At 36.2% G+C, this 16,753-nt stretch overlaps 1 protein-coding gene across 1 annotated transcript in view; it reads left to right on the top strand.

The window, feature by feature from the left end:
• HCFC2 (host cell factor C2) overlaps nt 1–16,541 on the top strand; it is a 46,327-nt gene extending 29,786 nt beyond the window's left edge. The window contains exons 11-15 of the mRNA XM_037160215.2: nt 2,187–2,390; nt 2,990–3,063; nt 5,360–5,500; nt 6,950–7,135; nt 7,761–16,541. Of these exons, the coding sequence (XP_037016110.1) occupies nt 2,187–2,390; nt 2,990–3,063; nt 5,360–5,500; nt 6,950–7,135; nt 7,761–8,075 (920 nt within the window). The 3' untranslated portion in view covers nt 8,076–16,541. The remainder of the gene's footprint in view (nt 1–2,186; nt 2,391–2,989; nt 3,064–5,359; nt 5,501–6,949; nt 7,136–7,760) is intronic.
• Nucleotides 16,542–16,753: the final 212 nt, after the last annotated feature.

The following is a 16,753-nucleotide window of genomic DNA, read 5'->3' as shown; positions in this document are numbered from 1 at the left end:
ATTACAAATGACAAAATATGGAAGAGGAGAGTGCTTTTGTTTCACTGATTTTCTGTGTAAGGGAATCGTTTGGTCAGAGTTATAGAAGCTTGGTCCTAGACTTCAATTTAAATTTCTTTCTTGTAGTGACTTTCTATGTCTATCTTATTAAAAACTTTATACTCTTGAAAAACAAATATGAACTTTGAGATTTCAAAATCTTAATGTACTCTATACTTTTTATTACAAGGCAGTTTTGATAAAATGAATACTAGGCATATGGGAAAACCAGATTAGTCATACAGCTGTAGTACCTGGCAGGTCATAGACACTCAGATGCGTGAATGAGTGGCTACCCAGTCTCAGGTTAACAGGAAGAGACTGGGCTTTTTCTCTGCAGGTTGGAGTAGCTGGTATTTTTCAAGAGTAGAAAGTGACGTGATTAGGTTTCTTCTTCAGAAATGGCACTGCAGTCTCACCATCAGGAAGAACTATGATAGGAAATGTGGGGAGACTTGATCAGGGACTCTTGTAGGACTCTAAAGAGAGAAGCACAGAGACTAAAGCAGTAGGTGGGATGGAGAGGAAAGAAGACACCATTTCAGAGACTTTTAGAAAGTAGTATCTATTAGACTTGGAAACTGGTTTTATATGAGAAATAGAAATAATCTGAATGTGACTCCCAGTTTTTTGGGTTGGGCATTCAGTGGCTGATGATACTATTCATCAAGGTTAGAAATTCAGGAGCAAGAATAAATTTGGGGAAGAGAGAGGTTCGACTTCGAACTTACTGTTTTTGAAGCACTTAAGGAACATACTTGGTAAAGATTTCTAAAGGGCAGTTGAATACTTATGTCCGGAGTCTGGGAAGTAGTTCTTGTCTGGAAATGTAAGTTTAGAAGTTAAGGGAATCTAAAATGTAAGCTTCACAGAGCAGGGACTCTATCCAATGTATTCATTGCTGGATACCCAGCAATGCGCACAGTGCCCATGACAGGTATTTGGGAGAGAGATGATCATGAATGGTAGTCAAAGCCTAGAGAAAATAGGTAAAGGAAGAAAAGAAAAGGTGTAAGAATTCTTGCATTTGGCGAATCATCTAAAGAAGAGAGAAGCTAGCTAAAGAGATTGAAACGAGGTTCCTAGCAGGTTAGGAAAAGGACTAAAAAGATTAGTATCATTTTTTTCCGTCTGTAGTGGGCATCAGTTTGTGACTAGTGTATGCACGCCTCTCTCTACCACACGACTGTACATTCACGAGATATAGTCCAAGCCTGCTTTGTTTGACCATCGTAGAAACAAGCACAAAGTCTGGTAGATAGAAAATCTTCAGTATTGTGGAACAAAGGGACATTAGTCATAGAAAGAAACAGCTTCCAAAAGGAATATGTGGCCAGCATAGTGTACACTACAAAAAGGCGAAGTAAATGAAAATGGAAAAGTATGCCTTAGAAATCATTGAAGTTTGCCAGAGCCATTTTATCAAAGTCTGTAGTGTTTTAGAAACTCCATTTAGAGATGTCCAGTCTCCAAAGGAAATAGAGACTGCTCGGAAGGGAATTAACGGGAGAGCAGTAACTGGAGCAGACTTAGGGGTCAAGGAAGAGGACAGTTTGTTTGTAGGCTCAATAATATTACAGACTAAGGGCCAAAAACTACTGAAGAAAAAGAATTGTAAATTCTGAAGAGAGAGGAATGATTGATGAGAAAGTCCCAAAATACGGGGGGAGGAATGGGACCAAGAGCACAGGAGGATAGATTAAAGTTCCTTAGGAGACAGATCAGTTTATCCTTGGAAATGGAAAGAGAAGATGGAGAGGAGGGGCACAGTCATACACACCTTTTGAGTTTAGGGCAGGAGAAGACACAAAATTGATCCTATTTATGCCTGATGACCTCTATTTTTTCCCCTAAACTGGGAGGCAAGACCATTTGATGTATAATTTAGTGGTTATTTTCAGAACAACTATTTAGTGTTTAGAATGGAAGAGAGGGTTGAGAAGTTGGACATCCATTGTGAATATCATGCACTTTGTTTATCTAAATATTTTGGAAACTAATGGTTAATTCATATAACTGACATTGGTGGTGCTCATGTTTATGATTTTGAAATTGAAAAATACCAAGAATTGTATGACAAGGACTATAACGACAACAATTATCTGCAGGTAGTATGTTAATAATTGATCTTTTCCCTTCAATTTCAGGCCCTCACACTTCAGCAAATACAGGTGTTCTAAGTAGTTGCCTGGATTTAAGAACAATAATTCCTGAAACGTCTGTGTCCAGCACTGTTTGCAGCGCACAAACTATGGTAACCCAGCAGAGCATTAAAACTGAATCATCCAGTACAAATGGGGCAGTTGTTAAAGATGAAACTTCACTAACAACATTCAGTACCAAATCTGAAGGTTTGAAATGTGTTTCACATACTGTATTTTGAACCATTTTTGTATATAAATTCATCGAATTTGTTTGTTTAAAACAGGAAATGAAATGTGTTTCACATACTGTATTTTGAACCTTTATTTGTATACAAATTCATCAAACAGTTTTAGATGGGAGTTGCATCTCACCTTAGATTTGAATCATCTATAAATATATAAAGCATTTCAATTAAAATCATTATGCAGTATACTCTCTGCTGCCTTGGGTAAAATATTTCAGTCAGTGCACACTGAAATGCAATAATGTGAATATATTCAGCAAATTCATTTTCTTAGAAAAGATTAGTTCTAGACTATGGAATAACAGTTTCCCCAGCTTGATTGATTTCTGATTTTGTAAGTTCTCATTTTGTTTCATCTTTGGTAAATGTTCTCTGAAGTTTCTAGCTGGTTATCAAACTGTAGAAAAATCAACTTTGTGAATTAGTTTGAGTTAGAGGCTACATATTTCTAATTATTGTGATTTTATCACTCTGGCTCTTTATATTTATGAGTTACATTTTAATGTGTCGGTTTGATAAGTGACTATGGAAAACTTATCCGATGAACTGTTTAACTTTTAGTTGATGAAACGTGTGCACTGCCTGCAACTAAGATCAGCCGTGTGGAGGCACATGCTCCGGCGATGCCGTCGTCTGTAAGTACATGAGCCGGAGACAGTGTGTGCTTACAGGTGGCTAACTGTGCTTTACGTGCTGAGCAGCTTGGGTGCAGGTTTACAAAAGTATTCCTGGGTGTCCTCTAGTAATGATTTGACATAGATTGAAAAATAAAGACTTGAGTAGGAAAAATATTCACAGTAATGTTAAGTGAAGAGAGCTGGATAAAAAGCTATATACACACACAGATCCATGCATGCTGTGGTCCCAATTTTATTAAAAAAATAACATGCCCTGGCTGGTGTAGCTCAGTGGATTGAGCATAGGCTGCAAACCAAAGGGTTGCCAGTTGGATTCCCAGTCAGGGCACATGCCTGGGTTGCAGGCCAGGTCCCTATGAGGGGGCATATAAGAAGCAACCACACAGTGACGTTTCTATCCTTCTCTTTCTCCTTCCCTTCCTCTCTCTCTAAATAAATAAAATCTTTAAATATATATATAAATAAATAAATAAAAATACAACTGGCCCTGGCCAGGTTGGTTAGTGGATTGGAACATCCTCCTGATAAGCTAAGGTTGCAGGTCTGATCTCTGGTCAGGGCACATTCAAGAAGCAGCCAGTGAGTGCATACGTAAGTGGAACAGCAAACCGCTATCTCCCTCTCTTCTCTGTCCCCCTCTCCCCTCTCCCACTTCCTCTCTCTCTCTCTCTCTCTCTAAAAACAATTAAAAAAAAATTTTTTTAAATACAGAACATTAAAAAAAAATACACCCCATCCATACATTCGTATTTCACCCAAGTCCACACGCATCTACACTACAGTGCTAGATAAATTTTTCCAGGTTGTGGGGCTACAGATAATTTTTACTTTCTTCTATATGCTTTTAATATTTTTTCCTAATGAAATGTGTCACTTTCATAATCAGAAATGTGTCTATGCACATATATGCATATTCATAAATTACATTAGTGGTTTTAAGAGTAAAAAGTATGTTATAGAACATAAAATTTGAATGGTTCTGTGGCCAGCTGTTTAAGAGAAGAACAACAGAATACTACAGTATTGGGTTAGGCATACCTATAGGGTAGCCCAGTAGTCCCTGACACTGCATTGTTTTATGAGGGCCAGAATTGATCTGCATGGCATTAAACTTAAAATGTTAAGAATGTGCCTCACAAATGTACCAAGAGTACCTTAATTAGATAAATATAAGGACAGTACATGTTTGTGTGCATGTGTATCTGTATACTTCTTAATTTATTTTAAAATTACCAATCATTTCAACTTTATTGCTATGAGCAAGAGTTTTTATTTGACCTAATATTTACTTTTTAGAGTCTTCGAGAATTATCTATAGCTTTAGTTTTTTTCAATCATGATTTTATGGATTTTGGTCATATATTTACCTTCACCAGCTTTTACCTTTACAGAATGTTAAGTCCTAGTGTTCTTAAACTCTTTTCAGAGAAGAATTATTAAAATATGAACTTTTTCCTAAGCCTTAAAGACTTAGTTAGCTCACTTTGTCATGTGTGATAGCCTGAATAACAAATAATGTGAATTATAAGCATGTACCTCTGCTGTTATATATTTAAGACAAATAAATAACTGAAGTGCACATTTGTTTTGAGCTTCTGGAAACAGTGTCTCATTTATAAAGAAGATGGCTTAAAAAGGTTAGTTCCAGGGATAAGTATAATTCACTTATCACTAAAAGTAGCTTAAGGTAGAGGAAGTTTATTTCTTTTAAAGCAAGATAAAACATGTAAAACTGTTCAATCTGCTCCTCTTTAGTATCTATACTAAAAGATATTCAAATTGCATTTTAGTTTTGAACATTTTTTCTCCTTTTAGGTTTGGAGAATCCCAGGTATTTGAAGTGCAAAGATCACTGAATTTCTGCTAGTTGTTTTTGAATCTAGAAATAAGCCAGCTTGGAATGATTTTTTTTTCATATTAGCTCCTTTTGAAGCAAGTTGTAACGTCACACTAGAGGGATTACATTTTCCGAGAGGGTCTCTGATATGACAGTGTTCCACAGAGCAGCTGGCATTTTAACATACCACTGGTGGGAAAGCATGCTAACTCCAGCTAGGTTGATGGTGTGGAGCTACTGACATGGACAATGCCTGTCACTCCTATGTTTGAATTGGCATCCCTGTTTCACTCTCAGTTGACCTAATCTGTTAAGAGTTTATTTACTTATGAACTATTAATCTTGTGGTGCTTACCCATATACCTACTTGTAGATCACTGCATGGACTTATTAAATCTTGGAATTTATTATATGCTCAATAAGAGTCTTCATAAATTTTTCTTTCTCTGAAATTAGAAAGAGACTCCTTCAAATCCAGTGGCCACAATGAAAGCAGGAGGAGAACGACAATGGTGTGATGTAGGGATTTTTAAAAATAATACTGCTTTGGTGAGCCAGTTTTATTTGCTGCCAAAAGGGAAGCAAAGCATCTCAAAGGTACTTATTGATTGATATATTTTTCTACACTGTGAGTTATAAGCCTCAAGAATGAGATTTTTTTTTCATTATTTTGATTGGAGTTACTTGAATGCATGAAATTGGATCTCACAATCTATAATTGAGAATTCTATAATATATACCTAGTTACCTTATATTCTTTTTAAAAGATCTTTTTATAGAATATATCATAAGCAGGTCATTTAAAAATCTTATATAATCACTGGGCTGGATTTTGAGCAGTAAATAATATAGTCTGGCCAGTAAAACAAGGATTTTTTGAAATAGCTCTAATTTTGTTATGTGATGTGTTTACAAAATAGAACATTTTTTCTTACCCTGAATTTTATTTCTGATTTCACAATTAAAAAATGTAAACCCCCCTGTAGGCTAATGAATACAATTTGATTTTCCCTTGATTCTGTAAGCCCTTACAGTAGAATATATATATATATACATACATATATATATGACATTAAATAACCTTATAAGAATTATGAAATAGATAACCTCTTCAAAGCATATGGAACTTTTTAAAATCTGGAATGGGAAATTTCAGAGAGAGAATTACCAAGTAAATAGGCAATAGGAAGTAGGATATTCTTTGAATCTCCCAAAGATCTGCATAAATAGAGAATATATAATTTATCATTATATTTCAGTTTTTTTAATGTTACTTCTGGTGTCCCTCTTTTTCATATTGAATTCTTCCAATTCTTGGGGAAAAAATAGAAATCTTGGTTAATAATTTGTTAGTATTATGCCTAATGAAATTTATGGCTACAGTTTATTTTCATATATAAGGAAATATCCATATAAGGTCCTAGCAGCTACCTATTTTTTCCAAAAGGTAAAAAGAGTTTGATATTTAGAACCAGTAAACTTGTATTTGAATGATTAGTTCCAGCACTCAACAGTGTAACCTTGGACAAGTTACTCCTCTAACCTCTCTGAGACTCAGTTTCCTCATCCATGAAATGGAGATGACATAACTCTCTTAAAATGGGATGATACATTGGTGCTACATGTTTCACAGATGTGTAGTGAGAGTTAGGGAGAATATATAAAAATTGTTTTAAAGTTGTAAATGTTACACTCTTCCTACCCAGAGTATGAAATCCAATTATTTTATTTAATCATTTATTCAGCATGGAAATGAGATAGTCACTTTGTTTATAGTGGTTGTTAATTTTTGTTACCTACATACTCTTCATGTACAGAATACCCTTACAGTTCTTATAACCAGAGATTCACAACTGGAAAGCGCACTTTTCCTCTGAATAAGAATCCCCAATTTATGGCTTAGTTGCTTTTGTATTGGAGGGCTCAGCCATGTGTGATAAGAGGGAAATAAATGTGAACTAGAACCTAAAAACATAATTCATTTTTTAAAAGTTTTATTTAATTAAAAGTAATTAACTGCACTTTTTCTTTACTATAACATTTTAGATAGGAAATGCGGACGTACCCGACTACAGTTTACTTAAGAAACAAGATCTTGTTCCAGGAACGGGATACAGGTTCAGGGTTGCTGCTGTCAATGGCTGTGGAATAGGCCCTTTCAGCAAAATCAGTGAATTCAAAACCTGCATTCCTGGTTTTCCTGGAGCCCCTTCTGCAGTCAGAATTTCAAAGGTGAGATGTAAGATCAAGACTCGGTGATGTAAATCATTGAAACTATGTACATGAAATAAAACTGTCAGTTTAGAGATTCTTGTTTGTGTCTGATGTAATGAGAGATATTTAAAAGGGGTAGATTAGAAATTTTAAAAATACTTCTTTGCTAATCACTCACAATAGTTTTAAAGACCAAATTTCAAGCAGAATTACAGCATCCAAATTACAGAAATTCAGGGGAATCTGGTATGCTTTTTATTATTAGTTTTGTTCTTGTTGTTTATGGAACAAAAAATTTGTGTTGGAAGATTTTAATAGAATACATGAAATTGGATTATATTTTATTCTAAGGTCCTGCCTCACCTTAGAGAGGAAAAGGTCTGCTTTCAAGCAAGAAAAATCCCTTTCTTGGGAAAGTACAGGCAGACATTTAAGCCTAGGTATGTGTTTGAAAAGTGGGCATAAATTAAACATTGCAGATCCAATTAAGGTACGTTTTTTAAACTCAACAATAAAAGTTCTAACCTCTAGTGCGTTTACCTTAGCAAAAGCAGCATTTTGTGTTCTAAAGATAGAATCAACATAAGTGATAGTAGAGAAAACTTCAGAACCTTGACCTGTTATTTTCCTTCTTCTCTTCAAGAATGTTGAGGGTATCCATCTTTCCTGGGAACCTCCGACTTCGCCTTCTGGAAATATTTTGGAATATTCAGCCTACTTGGCAATCCGCACAGCACAAATACAAGATAATCCCAGTCAACTTGTGTTTATGAGGATTTATTGTGGTCTTAAGACATCGTGTATAGTAACTACTGGGCAACTTGCAAATGCACACATTGATTACACCTCAAGACCTGCCGTGGTGTTCAGGATATCGGCCAAGAACGAGAAGGGATATGGACCAGCTACACAAGTGCGGTGGCTTCAAGGTAACAGTAAAAAAGCACCTTTAAATTAAATTTCTTTTTTACTAAAGCTGTTGTGATTATGATTATTTATTAGTAACTGGTTATGAAGATTTGTCATTTAAAAGAGTATTCCTTGTATTTCTAGCAGTTATGAATTTGAATTTGTAAGTTCTTAAAATGTATTTGCTCAATTCTAGATCCAAATAAAAACAGAAAAGAAGTAAAGACTCTCTGAGAATTAGTATATGGATTCTTCGTTATAGTTATAGCTCTTTCACAAAGGAACATGGTTTTATTACCCCAACATATTTTATAAAGGCCATGTAGCTCAGAGTTCTCGAGGTGATTCTAGTAACTGGCTGTTGTACAGTGTGCTGTCTCTGTAGTAAATGTTCTCTATATTGCAAAGGCCCTGTCTTTGAGTACTCCCTCTAACTTTATTCTGTATGAGCAGTATTCCTCTAACAGCTGTCTTCTACTGGATAATATAATATTTGTGATATTAATTTTAGCAGCCATTTAATTTCTTTGCTTATTCAGTTAGCACAGAGCTTAAGAAATTTTTTAAAAAGAGGCAAGTTCAGAAACTCTGCTTTTGAATTTTTATTATTTTCCAAGAATCATGGCAAAATATAGTGTATTTTCTAGATTCATACCAGGTGATATATAAGAATATATTTTTGGCCAAAGCACTTAACTTTGGCCCTTAATTCCTCATTAATAGAATATTTTACCTTTAAGCTCCCTTTTAGTACCTAAGTTCTGTATTTTCATCAGAAGTGAAGTATTTCCCTGAACAATTTAACATCTGTTTTCATGGCCCTGACTTTTCTTTTGCTGAAATTAAAACATTCATAATTTAAAATCAAAATTAAAGTATATGTCCTCCTTATTGCAGAAAGAAATAAGCACCTTAAAGGACACAAATTTTGAAATAGTGTTTTAAACATTTGTAAGATTTTTGTAAGTGCTCTAAATGTTTTATTTTTGCATTGTTTTTACCTCGAAATTGTATAAACTTTTTTATAACTGAAATATAAGCATTAGATAGCTTACTCTCAGGTTCCATTACAACCTTAAAGATGCAGATAGGCATTCTGGATACTCTGCTAGAGGTTAACCTGTTCTAAACCTTTGAGGAATTTCATGGTTTCACTGCCTATTCAAATCGGGAATCAATATACAGAGCAATAATTACAGAAAAGACATTTCCAACTAAGAGCTGCAGTGACCGCAGGGGCGTGGGTCTGTCTTTTTCGTGCCGTGTAACCTTATGCCAGCGTAGGTCGACTGAGTGGCGATGTCCTCCAACTTCGTGTCAATGCTCCCAGAAAAGGTAGATGTAATAAATGTGCACAATTGATATATATGTGTGTTCCAGTTACTAATTTAAAGTGTATAGAATATTTTAATATATAATTTTTGTAAAGAACTGGGATTTTTATACTACAGTATTTGTAATTAATGTGTTTCACTAATGAAGTTTCTCTTGAAGAAAATATGCAAATTGTTAGATGCATAACAAGCTATTTCCAAACTCTAAAGGTAAAATAAATGCACTACTATGGTGTTGTTAGAATACCCTTTTTGGTGGCTGTATGAATCCTTCATCTTTAAATGTGTACTTTACAAACAATGTTTACAAGGAGCTTCTCTGGTTTGTTATCCCAGCACCTTCCTTGGTGAGAGCTTCATTCTGCATTTGTTTAACTCATGCTTTGCTTTTAGCATATATTGCTTTTTGCACTAGTAGAATTTTAACTTACCTCATTGTTGTGTTTGTAATTATTTGTATAGCTTCCATAATATGTCTGATATAGGCTAAAAAATACTTAACCAAAGTTAAAATAAATGGTAAGCAATTTTGCACATACTAAAGGCTAGGGTTTGTTGTGTATATGTGTGCGTTTAGTTATAAAAAGAGTAAGAATGGAAAGTTATAGTAAGTAATGTTTCAAAGCCCAATTATTTTAAAGATCTGTTTGTTTCATTAGAAAAAGGTCTGGCTTTTAACCCCTTATTCTTTGCATTAACAGTTTGCATCTTGAAGCTTCTCTTAATGACAAGGAATAAGCTGGCTTTAAGCAAAGAATGGAGTATTTGTTTGAGTGTGCACATTTGTACCTACTTAGTATTTGGTTTGATTTACTTTGCTTAAATGTCTCTACTGTTATAAACCACAAGGTGAATATGAACCTTTGGTTCTAACATCTATCTTATTTTCTATTGTGAAAGGCATTCTTTCTCTACCAGGGGATTTGTTACCATTACTAATGTTTTAACTCTGAGAATTAGCCCACAATCTGTTATTATTTTTTTTGCATTTGTTAATTAAGTACTAGTCACATTTATCTGTCTGATAAGTGATTGGTGACTTAAAGAGGCTGCTGAGAAGTCTCTGTGGCTTTTTTATTAACAGTTAGTAAGAGATCTTTGACCTGTGTGTTCATGACTAGAATGGATTGGAGTGATGAGCGAGGTGCATTTAGCTTCTTATGATTGGCACGTTTCTAAGTGAAAATCCCTTTGAGTAGCAGTGGGCTATATTACGCAGATATCATAAGAGGATTCACAATGAGTTTGAGTTAAATTAGTTTCTTTACTTCTCCCAGCTGCATAAGCAATTCAGATGTACGAGTCTTTGTGCTACGGTCCTATTTCTGGGCTCTGCAACCTTGGTTCACATATGTAGTAAAAAGATTTTGATGTTGCATGCTCTTAGAGTTATGTTTTCTAAAATATTGTATTGGTTTTGATTCAGTTTGACTAAAAATACGGTATTATAAACTCACTTTCATCTGCATTTTTATAAAACAAATAATCTGAATTGCATGTATAAGGCCCTCTTGTCCTATAACTGAATTACATAAACATAATTTCTATAAGAAGGTGAAACTGTTGATCCATTATTTCAAACACCTGTAGACTAGCAAAGATTTGTTCTGGCTAGAGATATGGTCTACTATAACTGAAGATATTTTTATTTTTGAAAATTGCAGCACTTATAGCATAAAAATCATTTGTAACATTGGATACTAAGAGATTATTAGTATTTAAATTATTCTAGTCATCTGGTCACAAATGAACTGGGTTGCAAAATAGACTTGGTCTTTGACCATTTAAGCAGGTATAACTGACAGTTATGTTTTCCAAGAAGTTATTTTAGGCAGTTTTATGTGTTGTGTACCAATGATATGTAAAATAAAGCACCTTTTCTATTATAACCAATTACAGGTGTTATTTATTTTGAACTATATGAAAGAAAAATTAATGATGGTGAAGTAAATCTGTACAAATGTGGATTTTTATATTAGTCACTTAAAATGATATAGTCATAATCCATAAAGATTGGATTATGTCTAAAAGTCTTGTTTTTAAGTCAGTGGATTGTGTTTGGGAGGCGTTTGCTTACAGAAATGTAAAGCCCAACCCTAACTACAGCTGAGCTAGTCTGCTTGGGAGTTAGAAAGCAAAGGGCTCAAACAACAGTCTAAACTCGTTGTCACCTCTTTTTGGTCTTCTATTTACTCTTCAATTTTTAAATTATAGTTGGCGTATAATATTAGTTCCAGATGTACAGCATAGTGACTCATTATTTATACACTTTATAATATGACCACCATGGTAAGTCTCGTACCTACCTGTCACCATGCAACTCATGGCATAATTGACTGTTCCCTGTGCTGTGCACTGCACATCCCCGTGGCTTACTAATGTATGGCTGGAACTGTGTACCCCTTACCCCCGTTCACCTTCCTATCTGCCTCCACAGCCTCCTCTGGCACCCATCAGTTTGTTCTCTGTTATCTGTGAGTCTGTTTCTGGTTTGTTGTGTTTATTCATTTATTTTTTAGACTGCAGGTATAAGTGAAGATTATTATTCAATCTTAATTTTTTTCCTCATGCTTCACCCATTTTTAACTTACAGTGGCCAGGCTTCTGTCCTTTTACAACATCAAAATGGCTTTGGCAAAGGGCAGGGATAACTGCTCATTTCCCAAGTCCAGTGAATTCTTTGATTATACTTAGCCTTGTCATTTGAAGCTTTTAACCACTCTTCTGACACTGTCACAGTTTGTTCGTTTCTGTGATACTGTGCTCCACCTTTCTTTGTGCACCTTGTGTCCCCTTTTCTGGTTGCCATCCTTTTTGTTTTTCAAGATTCAGGGTCAGATGTGGCCCGCCTGGTGAAGCCTTTCCTGATTACTCCACTTCCAGGTAGATTTGACCGCTTCTCCTTGTCTGCCCAGTGTCCTTTGTTGTATCCTCTCTAACGGCAGTCTGTGCACTGTCTGCCCCTCCGCCAGATGGTGGGGTCTTTATATTTCCTCCATGTCACCCATCTAGCTGGTACTTAAATATTTTAACAAATTATTAAAGAAAATGTTACCTTTATATCTCTCCACTCTCACTCCCCCTTCTCCAGTTAGGGTGAAAATGGGAGGGGCTTTCGAAAGGAAGTGAGTTTTAGCAGATTTAATAAGGCTTTGGAGGAGACGGGGACTCCAGCTCTGTCTTACCTTGTCCTGCTATCACTCAAATCCTTGAGAGAAGTTCTGTGATAAATAAGGGATGTGCCCCACATTTACTAGGCTAAAGGGGATTCTTTGATCTAAAAAGATTAGTGAAATCAGTGGACATTGCTGGATTATGACTTTTAACATTGGATGATAAAGAGAATGAGCCAAAAATACTTTTCATAGTTAACCTCTCTGATTTCCGTATATGAAAGCCATGGGTAATTGTCTAACGTCAGAAAGAAACCACCTACTTTCAATACTTAAGCACAGGGAGCTGCTGGAGGACACAGGTTACCAGCCTTAGAACTGTACTGGATTCCGCTGCATACCAAGTCAGGTCACTCTTGCCACCTCTGAGCTTATGGGGCAAAGGATTCTTATACTACTGGACAACAAGGTAACATTAGCATACCTTCCTTCTAAGTTTCCCAGGCGTAGTTGGGAATTCCTATGCTTATTTATATCCCTATAACTCAGGAAAAGACTGTTTTATCATTCATAGGAAAACATGAACTACTACATTCTGGGAAGAAACAATAAATTCTATAAACTGTATGAATAAAGAAAAGGCTATAAAATCCAAGGATACTTCTTGTTCAGAATAGATTTCTTTCTCTTAATAGCATTCGTTTGCTGCTTTTCTGACCTCAGCAGACCTAAAATCAGGAAAATGTCCGTTTGTGGGACTGTTAATCTCAGCAAGTAAGTGTGGCGAGGGTCTTTTGTTTTGTATATGTGGTGTCTTGGATAACTTGAATTGAGCATGAATCTGGTTCTCAAAGTTCATCAAACTCAAATCTGACTACCACTCATGCCAGTACCTCAAATTCAAAAGTCTTGAGAATACAGTTACAGTGCCTTTGGCCTCGGATAGAGAGCAGGCTGGCAAGTCATAGGTGTGAGGCTATGGAGGATTTCCTGTTTCTTGGCTTGATTTACTGGTTCTGCAAAAAGTTTTGGCAGAGTACTCAGAGATGTCAGGGTGTTGACCTCTGAAGATAAAAGTGCAAAAGGTATGAACTGGGGGCGTGTCAGGTACGAAAGCTGTTCACAGAGAAGGAAATGGTCCCTCATCCTACCCACTCACCCGTTCTGGTCTCCTTACTGCCCAGGGACAAGGAGCTGAAGGAGACACCGTTCATTCCTCAGCATGAGCATTGACGAAGGTACAGAGAGAACCCTCTGTGTCTGAGTATCACAAGTTAAAAATAAAAGGTAGCAGCTGGTATTTGTTTTTGAACACAGAGTTAATTCTTTCCACTAGCAAATCATGGTCCAATAGATGTCCAGTTCTGACCAAGAGAATTATCTGTTCCTCTGGGGAGATAGAGTAGAAGTTCCCTAAGAACTTGAAAAAGTTTTCTCCTCCTTTCTGTTTCCTATATGAGAGGGAAGAAAAAGCTACAGGTATGGTGACTACCATCCAGTATAACAAAGGTGTGCTCTGAGTTGCAGTCTTGCACCCTGTGGTGTCAACTGCCCATTCTAGCTAAAATATGGGTAAGATTTGAGTCTTGTAGCCACCTCAGGTTTTTAAAATAGCTACAGTGATGTCTGGAGCTTTCTGATGAGTCGGCGCCCTTGTATGAGACACAGCTGGGGAGACTGGACCTGGGGAATCTACTTTCTCCTTCCCCATTTCCTGGGGGTGGTTTGCCAGGCATTTACTGCCGGGCTTGGTCTACAGAATAGGCCTAACTCAAGATGGTAACTTTACCCTTCCCTTTTTGGGGACAGGGGACAGATTGAATCGTTCAAGATCTTTGGGGTCTTTTTTCAAAATTTTAAATTTGTACTAAAATTGATAGCTAATACCCTGAACCAGGAGAAATTACACCTTAACTGTGTCTTATTTAATCTGCAAAGTGTCACTGCCAGTGATAACCTTAGCAAAGACATGATTGCAAAATTGTTTATGACCTTTGACCAACCTCACACCTGTGACTGATCGATTTCAAGAAACAGCCAATAGCTGTCCACCGTCCACATTTTTGGATTACTTAGAACATAAATGTACTATTGAAGAATGTGCCAAAGGGATTTTGTACTTTTGCAAGTCAACAGAAGTCAGTAAAGAGGCGGTGTCCTTGTCAGTTTATTTTGGAATTTGCATCCTCTATCATTTCATTCTCACTTTATATAAATAATCATACCCAGTGAGCAAAGTCACCAGTGAACTAGAATTAGGCCAGTGAGCCTGCTTGGCAGAGTAGAACTGTCACACTGCTTCTAATATAATCTCATTGGATCCCGACCCTATGGGAACCCAGTTAACTTCCGTGAGGAATGAATGGCTCAGACTCATTCCGTTTTTCACATTATTGTGTACTTCTTCCCCACCACTTACAACGATTGGCTGATTCGCAGTGTATGGCAGTGTCTGAAAAACTGGGGAGATGTTCCCTTTCTTTGTTGATGAAATTATGTATTACATAACCTTATAGCTTTTTTCTTTTATAATATTTGTTGTAGAATAAATGGTCACACGTGTACTTAGCCATTAACTTAAGTAGTAGAACATTTTCAGATACCTAGAATCCCCCATTCGTCTTCCCTCCGCACACCGTAAGAGGTAAACATTACTCTGGAGGTGTTTTTTTGGTTAACAATTCTCATGTTTTTATTTATATCTGCCATCTATGTGTGTATCCCTTATAAGTTGTTTAGATTTGCCTGTTTCCGACTGTTATGCGAGTGGTATTATGCCATATGTATGCTTTTGTGACTTTTTTCTAACAATTGTTTTTGAGATTCCCATTTATGTATGTATGTAACTGTGTTTCATTTGTTGTCACTGCTGTATAGTAATCTATTACATGACTACACCTCAGTCTATCCGTCTGTTCATGGAGATTTGGGTTGTTTCCAGTTTCTGGTTACTAACCAACAATGCTGCTCTGTACATCTGCCAGTTACAATGTAAGCTCTGTGCGGGCAGGGATTTTGTCTGTTTTGTCGAATTTTGTCTGTTTAGGCATCCGTGATGTCTAGAGCAATGCCTGGCACGTGGTAGATGCTCCACATACATTGGAGGAACGAATGAATTCTTGTACGTGGATCCTGGTAGCACATGTGCAAGGGTTGCTCTAGAGCCGTTCTTTTCAAAGTGTGCTCCAGGGGCCTCTAAGGGCCAGAGACCCTGACCGGGGGTCTGTGAGGACAAAACTCTTTTCATAAAAACACCAAGACATTGTTTGTCCTTTTTATTCTCATTCTTCATGAGCTTAAATGTTTTCTGAATATATGATGGCCTCACACTGACAGCTAATCAAGTGTGTACTTGTGTTTGTTTTGAAAATGTGTCTTTTAGTTTCTAATATGGCACACTTTAATAAATATAGCCCACATGAACAACAGCAGTTTGAGATCCTTAGTTATTTTTAACGGTGATAAGAGGTCCTAAAACCAAACATTTGAGTCCCGCTGCTCTAAGAAGCAGGCTTTGCTTGGTCATGCAGAACTGTTTTCTAGAGAATTTGTATCATCAGTGCACACTCCCACTGGCTGTGGCTGCGTGTCCCGTCTTGGCAAACTCTTGGCCTTGACTGTCTTTTGTACTTGTCAGTTGGATCACTACTATTATGCCTTGTGTCTTCATGTGAGTTTAATTCACATTGTCCTGATTACTAATGAAATTGAGGTTTTTCTCACATATAAAGGTTTCCTCTTCTGTGAAATACCTATTGATGTCTTTTGCCCATTTTTTCTGTTTGGTGTGTGTCTTTTTTTCACTGATTCATATGATTTCTTTATATATTCTGGATACCAATTCTTGTCATTTAAACATGTTGCATATATCTTCTCCCAGTTTGTATATTATCTTTTGTAATTATATTGAATCTGTTGACCGACTTGGAGAAAATTGATATCTTTTCAATAGAGTCTTCCTAGCCAAAAATATTGTATGTCTCTCCACTTATTTGGTCTTTTAATATCTCTCAATAAACTTTAATAATTTTCCCCATAAAGGCCTTCATGTCTTATGTTAGATTTCTCCCTAGGCACTTTATATTTTTTTAATGCTATGGTAAGTTTTTTTTTTTATTACACTTTCTAGTTTATCTGGTTGTTGCTGATTATAGACATATTGGTGCTATGTGTTGATTTTGAATCTGGCAACCTCACTAAACTTTTATTAGTTTTAATAATGTATCTAGATGTTATTTTTGAATTTTTTGTATATCATATCATCTGCAAATAGGGAAGTT

The sequence above is a fragment of the Artibeus jamaicensis genome, unplaced genomic scaffold, assembly GCF_021234435.1.
Source record: "Artibeus jamaicensis isolate MK-2021 breed Jamaican fruit bat unplaced genomic scaffold, CSHL_Jam_final contig_233, whole genome shotgun sequence".
Classification (NCBI taxonomy): Eukaryota; Metazoa; Chordata; class Mammalia; order Chiroptera; family Phyllostomidae; genus Artibeus; species Artibeus jamaicensis.
This window is presented reverse-complemented; position numbering and strand designations above follow the sequence as displayed.